Source organism: Papaver somniferum, chromosome 7, assembly GCF_003573695.1.
Source record: "Papaver somniferum cultivar HN1 chromosome 7, ASM357369v1, whole genome shotgun sequence".
In the NCBI taxonomy this organism is placed as follows: Eukaryota; Viridiplantae; Streptophyta; class Magnoliopsida; order Ranunculales; family Papaveraceae; genus Papaver; species Papaver somniferum.
This window is the reverse complement of record NC_039364.1, coordinates 213091167-213099998: the sequence shown is the minus strand read 5'-3', so window position 1 is coordinate 213099998 and position 8832 is coordinate 213091167. Positions and strand designations below refer to the sequence as shown.

Here is an 8832-nt window from a genome sequence, read left to right as displayed (position 1 = left end):
CTTTGAAGAGGATGCAGATGATTTTCCTTTGCGAAGAATATCTTTACCCTTATCACCAGCCGTCGCAGCCTTGGTGGATTCTTCTACTTCAACAATGACCTTCACACACAAATGAAGATAAGAAACAGAGGCAACAATATATTGTTTAAAATCATAAAAGAATATTTCTTACCTCATCTGTGTATGAATGAAGAGCTAACAAGGTATTGGCTTTACCAGTCCTGCGGTAGCTATCTTTCAGTTTTTGGATCTGTAGAATGTCGCAAGAATCAGCGAACAAAAGAGTAAAGATAAATAAAGAAATATAAAGTGGGCGAAATTAGAAGAAATATACCTCTTTCTCTTTATCAGGCCAAGAGAATACCCAGGGTCGATAAGCGGTGAGATTCGCAGGAATGACATTAGAACCAGCAATATAGGGTCCTTTCAGCATCAAGGGGGAGACACACCATTTATCATCTTTGGATTGGAGAGGGGTTTTATTTATTCCAGAGTGTCAATAAATGTCATGAATTAGCATTTTATCTTCAGCAATAACATCCTTCCTTTTCAAGCGAACACCCCAGCGAGTATTCTCCTTCTTCATAGATATTAGTTCATAATTTTCGAAGAAATTCGCTACTGTGTACTTCTCAGCGACTATCTCCAAGTCTGTGAATTTAGGATCCCTAAGCTCTTTAGATAAAGAGATCCTTTACCAGCACCGCGATTAGCAAACTCCAACATCATACGGATGCAATCCCCACTCAATTGGAAGATAGCCTGCGAAAATCCCGAGTGAGCGAGAATTTCATAGAACAGAGAAATATCTGGGTCATAAAGAGGAATGGGGAGACCTTCGAGAATTTGACCCAGCGAAACTATGATTGATTGATCATCACAATATTGATCAGAGAAAAGTTTGATAGAAAGAGTTGACTTGGCACTTTCACCAGGAATGGTAGAAAGTGTGAAACCTTTCTCAGCAAAATCTTTTTGAACATCCTTTAAGGTTTTCTCATGTTTTTGACCACTTGGAGGCATATCTAAATATAGAGTATGGGAATGGACGAAGAATTAAGAAGATTGAAGAAGGAAGATAGAAGGAAAATTATAGCAGGGGAATTTACGGAGAAAATGATGAAGTTGCAGAGAAGATGAAAAAGAGATTAAAAAAAAAGAAAAGGGAGAGTAAGAAGAGTATATATAGAGGAGATTTTCGAGAAGATAAACACAATTAATGTGAAAAGATGTGAGCGGTTAAAAAGAGGAGATTTTCGAGAAGATAAACACAATTAATGCGAAAAGACGTGAGCGGTTGAAAAGCAGCGGTTACAAAAGACATGTCAAGAAACAGGTGGGAGAAAGGACATGTGTGATAAATGCAGAATATGAAGTGATGGATAGCTGCGGCATTTCTCACATCGTTCTCTACTTCGCAGAGAAGATATGAGAAGAGGAAAGATGTAGGATCAGTATCTCGCAGCAATAATGTCTCAGCGAAATTATTAACAACACAACACGACAGTGTCGCAGAACAACTTCAGAAACGACATAATAAATGACATCATCCAAATCATGAGAAAAGTGTGACGATCCTGCGAAAATAAGGAGGTTTGCGAGATTGATATTTATAAGGTTGCGAGAATGTCGCAAGTCATATCCGAAAATAAAGAACAAATTAGCTGTCATCCACTATGTATTTCCTATAAATAGTCATTCAGTTGTAAAGAAAAGGGGAGAGATCTTTTTTGAGTGAGAAGCAAGTAAATAGGAGAGAGAAAATTTAGAGCAGTGGTCATTCTTGATTCCTTTATCTTTTCTTGTAAGATTGTTTAAAGATTCATCAATAAAATTAGGATTGTTAATCTAAAAATGAGTTGAATGTTAATGAAATCTTATGAGGGGTGTAGTGTAGGATTTCCTGCAACTACAGAGGTGTGTAGCTGGAGATGAAGCTCGACGCCTTCTTAATGAGGTACACGAAGGAATATACGGCCCACATATGAACGCACACATGTTATCAAGGAAAATTCTTCGAATGGGATATTTTTGGACAACAATGGAATCAGATTGTTTCAAGTACGTAAAAAGATGCCACAAATGCCAAATACATGCCAATTTATTACATTTGCCACCGACTGAGTTGCACCCTCTTACATCACCATGGCCTTTTTCTGTTTGGGGCATTGATGTAATTGGAAAATTGAATCCTTCTGCATTAAATGGGCATGAATAAATCATAGTGGCAATTGATTATTTTACAAAGCGGGTTGAGGCAATATCCGTCAAGAATCCTACGGGGAATCAGACTGTTAAATTCCTTACAAACAACATTATATGTCGTTATGGATTGCCAAATGAGATTATAGCAAATAATGGGTCCAACTTTGTTAGCAAGGAGGTAAAAAGAGAGTGTGCAAAGTACAAAATTCATCTAAGGAACTCAACCGTTTACAGGCCGCAAACCAATGGTGTTGTGGAAGCTGCAAATAACACATTAGGAAGAATCTTAAAGAAGATGACAGAAACATACAAAGATTGGAGTGAGAAGTTACCTTATGCATTATGGGCCTATCGTACCTCGATCCGCACACGCACAGGTATGACTCCGTACTCTTTGGTTTATGGAACAAAAGCATTTTTGCCCGTTGAAATTCCCACCTTACGAGTGATAAAGGAAGGCACGGTACCTGAAGATGAATGGATAGAGTCGAAGGTTCAAAAACTGAATTTGATCGATGAAAAGAGGATATGTGCCGCATGTCATGCACAGGCTTACCAGGAGAGGATAGCTCGAAGTTTCAACAAGAAGGTTCATCCGCGAGGTTTAAAGGAAGGAGATTTAGTGCTTAAAGAAGTCAGACCTATCAAACACTCGGACCCAAGAGGAAAGTTCAAGCCTAATTGGGAGGGTCCATACATCATCAAAAACATCTATCCAGGATCCGCAATCCGGTTAACTGATCTGGACGGACGAGAAGAGCCGAAGCTCACAAATGTCGACCAGCTGAAGAAATACTACACCTAAGGTAAGTGCTCAAATCTATCTAAGGGCGGCGAACGCTCATACAATTTAAGGAGAATTTTTAGGAGTCCAATAACTCTCTCTCATAGTGTCATAAGTAGGGGCATAGTCGTCATTATGTTTGTCCCCTTCAGTCAGTCAGTTAAGAAAAAAAATCTAGCGGCAAAGTCGTCATTATGTTAAGCCTTCGTCAAAAAAAATAAAAAATAAAAATAAAATCAAGAGTTATTATTTTCAGTCTTACAGAGTCAATCAGTCAGTCAATTTTTTTATTATTATTTTCAGTTTAAAGGGGCACCGTCATCATCATATTGGGCCCATGTCATTGCTTTGTTTGGTGTGTTGAAAGTATTTTAGTCTTAGAAAGAGATATGTCAGTCCATTTGTATATCATTATTAGTCTTGTATGTAATCTCCTAAAGTTATATGAGCAACCGACGTCCAAACGGGTAGGTTTGAGTAAAAAATAAAAGAAAAAAAAATGTGTAGTCATTAAACAGCCACTTGAGAAAATTGGTCGGCATTTGAAGAAATCAAAGGAGAATAAGACGAATCGAGGAGAAATGATCAACAATTGAAGGAGTTAGAAAAGAGTGGTAAGCCGGATGATGAAACAAGGATAGAAGAAGGTAAGCCAGCATATATGTACTCGGGAATTTTTGGGCAAAACATCAAACAGTTGGGGATGGTTGGAAGTGGTCAGATTGACTCTTAAAAATTCGAAAATGCGGGCGTAATACCAGTGTTCTCCCTCCCTACACGGGAAATCAGGAAGTTGAGCTCCTTTGTACCATAATCAGGTATTATTGTTTTCAACTTTACAGTGTTTAAAAGAAAAAAAAAAAAAAAAACTCCAGTTGTGTTTCTTTATAGGATTTTCTGTTCTTTTCCTAGGATTATTTTTTTTGTTAGGAGCATGTACTACTAATCGCTCTCTCTTGTGTGAAGCATAGTATCCAATTCATTGATTCCGAGGTCTACTGTTGCAAGAGGAATGACCTCCCGCTCAAAGAAAATGCAGGATTAGCGAACCATAAAGATTTTTGGCGGTTAAATGGGGTGATTTGGCTACCATCTCTCTGCTCAGGCGGCGACACAATGACCCAGTCAAGTAGCTTGGTTGGTGATTTTTGAAGAGAACATGACCACATGGGGCTGTTGGCTCAGGCAAAGAATGTATATCAAGGAAAAGAGAAGAAGGTGACTGAAGCGGTCAAAAAGGGGAAGTCGGGTGTTGCATCAAAGAGAGAAAGATTCCATATACATGATCGAAAAAAGGAGTATATGCAAGAGAGAATCATTATAATTGGTAAGTAAGTGTTTCCTTGTTTTCGCAACGTAACAATTAAGAACTTCTTGACTTAATTAATTAGTCATGGGGATGTATATGTATGCGTAAAATTAAATATTTAAAGATGTTCCGTGTGAACTCAATTGTGTCACACTGGAAAACTCAAGGGAATTTCAACAGTTTTTGAGGGGCAGTACGAAATGGGGTGTTCGGCTTTGCCATTCGGTTGCACGTAAACCTCTGCCAAAGAGGGGCAACTGTAGACACCCTAATTTCGTGCATAGTTTGGAGCCGCACTTCCGTGAATGACGGTCTAGGAAAACATCGTTCGTATGCCCACGGTAAAGGTCAACCGATATGCATTTTTCACCAAGACCAATTGCATGTACATCCATTAGGAGTCAAATTTGTGCTAAAATGTTAGTCCATAAACTAGTGCCCATTACTCTTTTTTTTTGATCGGTAAAGAAAAGATTGCATTGATCAAAAAAGATGGGGTATAACAGGATTATACCACCCTAACTAGAAAGAAGGCAAGCAAAAAGAGAACTAAGATGGTAACAGACTACCAAATCTCAGTTGGGATGAAAATAAATGTTACACCAGTTTTGCATAACTTCAACTGAGTTCACATCTTCAAAGTCCTTAAAAACAAGAGCCCAAGAGAACAAAAGATACACTGCCTTGTTAACCGCAACTTGAACAGTATGTCTTTTGTCTGTAAAAACACGGTCATTCCTCTCCTTCCAAATGCACCACAAAATTGCAGCAGGAATCATATTCCAAATTGCAGCGCTGGCTTTGTTATGCTGTAAGAGATTCCAAGCCTGAATAGCAGCAGTAGCATCATTGGGCATCAAGAAAAACCAATGAAGCTTACTCAAGAAATTATTCCAAACCAATCTAGCAAAATTGCAGTGCAAGAAAAGATGAGAAATGGATTCATTCTCATTGCAGAAAAGGCAAGTAGCAGGAACGTCAACCCCTCTCCTGATCAGAAAGTCTCTAGTAGATAATCTGTTGTGAGAAATAAGCCATAAGAAGAAACTGATCTTAGGTGGGCATTTCAACTTCCAAATAGTGTTAAAAATGGGATTATCTGGCAGAATATCCTCCTCCTGAGTAAGAGCATCATAAAGAGATTTTACTGAAAAAATATTTTTCTTAGCTAGAGACCAAACCAGCACATCTTCTTCATCCATAGAAAAGCTAAAAGAGGCAAGATCAACATTAAGAAGATTCAGTTCTACAACAGCAGCATCATTAACTCTTCTAGGCAGATGAAAATTCCAAGTTACTGAATTGCCATCAACAACTCCCATATCAACAACATAAATATTTTTTGCTCTAGTAAGAGCATATAAATTTGGATAACATGTTTTAATGGGAACATCATAAAGGCAATTGTCATCCCAGAATCTTGTATTTCTATCATTAGTCACTTTGAATTTGATGTACTTTAGAAAAATGGAACTGCACTTCATGATAGCTTTCCAAACAGAAGTACCATAAGTAGTTTTAGGCACTTTAGAAATCCAGCTAACTTCTCCCACACCATATTTTTCAGTTGTAATGGTCTTTCAAAGAGCATTATCTTCCACTGCATACCTCCAACACCACTTGGTTAATAATGCTTTATTGAACTTCTGCAGATTTTTGATGCCTAAACCACCTGATTTTTTCCTTCTACATAACACATCCCATTTAACTGGATGAATTTTCTTTCTACCCTTATTGTCATGCCAAAGAAAGTCTCTCATAATTTTTTCCAGTCTCTTGATCACAGTGGAAGGTATCTCAAAGATAGACATATAATAAACAGGCAGGCTAGAAAGAACACTATTTATAAGAGTAATTTTACCTGCTCTAGAGAGTAATGGTTTCTTCCAACCAGCAATCTTGATCAAAAATCTTTCAATCACCTTGTTCCATTTAGCAATACCACCACATTTATCTCCAAGAGGAAGACCTAAATAAGAAGTAGGGAGAAGACCATGATAACAACCCAAAATGGAGGAGAAAGAAGCCAAATCACCATCATAACCCACACCATAAATTTGACTCTTGGCAAAATTGATTTTCAAGCCAGTTAAGAGATCAAAAGAGAGAAGAACTAGTATGAGGTTTCTTACCAGATCCACATCAGCATCTATAAAAATTAAGGTATCATCTGCAAATTGAAGATGAGTTACCATTTGACCATCTGGTTTTACTTGAAAACCAGTGAGAATGCCTTGATCTTGAGCTTTTTTCACCATGAAATTTAGAGCCTCACCAACCAAAAGAAACAAGAATGGTGAAATAGGATCACCCTGCCTTATGCCTTTTGCACTCTTGAAATAACCAGTAGAACTACCATTTAAGAGAACATAAAATCTTGTATATTCTACACATATTCTCATCCATCCTCTCCACTTCTCACCAAAACCCATTAAAGTGAATATCTCATCAAGAAAGTCCCAGTTAACATGATCAAAGGCTTTCTCAAAATCTATTTTTGCAAAGAATACCTGGTTTACCACTTCTTATTCTAGAATCAATCAATTCATTGGCTATTAAAACACCATCAAGGATCTGCCTCTTTCTAATAAAAGCTGTTTGATTTGAAGATAGAATCTCTGGAAGACATTGTTTAAATCTCTCTGCCAGGATCTTGAAAGAATTTTGTAAGCCCCATGAACCAAACTAACTGGTCTAAGATCCTTAATTTCTTCTATGAAGTCCTTCTTAGGAATAAGAGTAATGAAGGTGTTCTTGAGTCTCTAATCAAGGAAGTTTTTTTGTTGTAGCTCCTTAATAACACTCATGAAATCATCTTTTAGAATATCCCAACAAAGACAATAAAAACTTATTGGAAACCCATCTGGACCAGGGGGTTGTTTTGACCAAGTAACTTCATAGCAGACATACACTCTTCTTCATCAACTTCTCTTTCAAGCCAAGCACATCTTTCCTCTGAAATTTTTGAGAAATCCATACCCTCCATAGAAAAAGTTCTAGAGTGCTGAGATTGAAAGATATTTTGAAAGTAGGATACAATACCACTTTTAATTTCATTTTCATCTGAAGTTAAAGAACCATTGACCTTTATTGAGCCTATGTAACTTCTTCTTCTTCTGTCATTGGCAAACCTATGAAAATATTTGGTATTATTTTCAAAATCCTTGATATGATTAACTCTTGACATTGCTCTCCACTTTTCAGCTCTTGAAATTGTAAGTTTGCAATAATCTTGTCTAGCTTGCAGCCTTTCATTCCATTGTTCCTCAGTGAGTCCATTGTTGACATCATCCTCAGCATCCAAATCCACAAAAATATTTTCCAGCTCTTCTAGCCTTCTATCTACATCTCCAAACTCCATTTTGCTCCAGTCTTTAAGTCTTTGCTTTAGCAATTGCAACTTCTTGTAAAAAATGAAACCTGCACTACCAGAAACAACCACATAAGACCACAAGTCTCTAACAATGAAATAAAATCAGGGTGAGAAAACCAGTAATACTCACAGCGGAATGGAGAAGGTCCATGCTTCATCCCTTCACAAAAAATGGCTATAGGGTTATGATCAGAGCAATGCCTAGCAAGGGCTTTTTGTAACACTTGAGGATACATACATTCCAAGAAGGAGACACCATCAATCTGTCAATTCTACTCTTAATAGTGTGAACTTGATTATTGGTCCAAGTGTAAGTAGCACCAATCAAAGGAAGATCAATAAAATTATGTCTTGAGATGAAGTTGTTAATCTTTCTCATACCAACAGTATTTTCCCTACCTGAAGATCTTTCATGAAAAAACATTATTTCATTGAAATCACCACCAATCACCCAAAGGTAATTCCAAAAACATCTTACTTCTTCAATCTCTCTCCAGAAAAGTGAATGATTAATTAATTAAGCTACTTGATTAATTAGTGCCCATTACTCTTGAAGTCTAGTAAGTTGGACGTACACCAAAATGATAATCCATCGACCATTAATTAAGTCCACCTTAGAGTCCACCAAATTCGTCCACTTTAAGGTGTCAGTGACCAGTACAAGTCCAATGTTGGACGTCCACCCTAATAGCAAAATGACTAAAAATGTCGACACCTTAGTCTAGCTTTGTTCGCAAGAAATTCCATGTTTGCAAGAATCTTGAGATTAAATGGTATTTGGCTATTTTCGTAAAAGAAATTAAAATGATTTTGGAGAATTTTTAATAATTGGAAATAATATTGTTAATTTGGTTAGAATATTTAGGTTTTTAATATGAGCCATCAGATTTAGGTCATTTTAATCCTAGGATAGTTAATGGTAGAAAGCTATAAATAGGGTGTCATTTTAGAGTGGATGAAAGGGGAAGGATTCTGGTCGATCCTGTAGGATCAGAATCTCGCAATAATTATGTCTCAGCGAAATTATTAATGATACATCACAATAGCGTCGCAGAACAATTTCAGAAACGACATCAGCAAGGATCATGAGAAAGATATGATAGTCCTGCGAAAATTAGAGAGCTTGCGAAATCGACATTTTTAAGGTTACGAGAATGTCGC

At 37.2% G+C, this 8832-nt stretch overlaps 1 protein-coding gene across 1 annotated transcript; it reads right to left on the bottom strand.

The window, feature by feature from the left end:
• Positions 1 to 7146: 7146 nt before the first annotated feature.
• Positions 7147 to 7907, bottom strand: LOC113295905. Its single transcript, XM_026544238.1, has 2 exons — positions 7802 to 7907; positions 7147 to 7718 (listed from the first exon to the last, which is right to left on the bottom strand). The coding sequence occupies exons 1-2, from the start codon at positions 7905 to 7907 to the stop codon at positions 7147 to 7149; spliced, it is 678 nt and encodes a 225-aa protein (XP_026400023.1).
• Between the last annotated feature and the right edge of the window lie 925 nt (positions 7908 to 8832).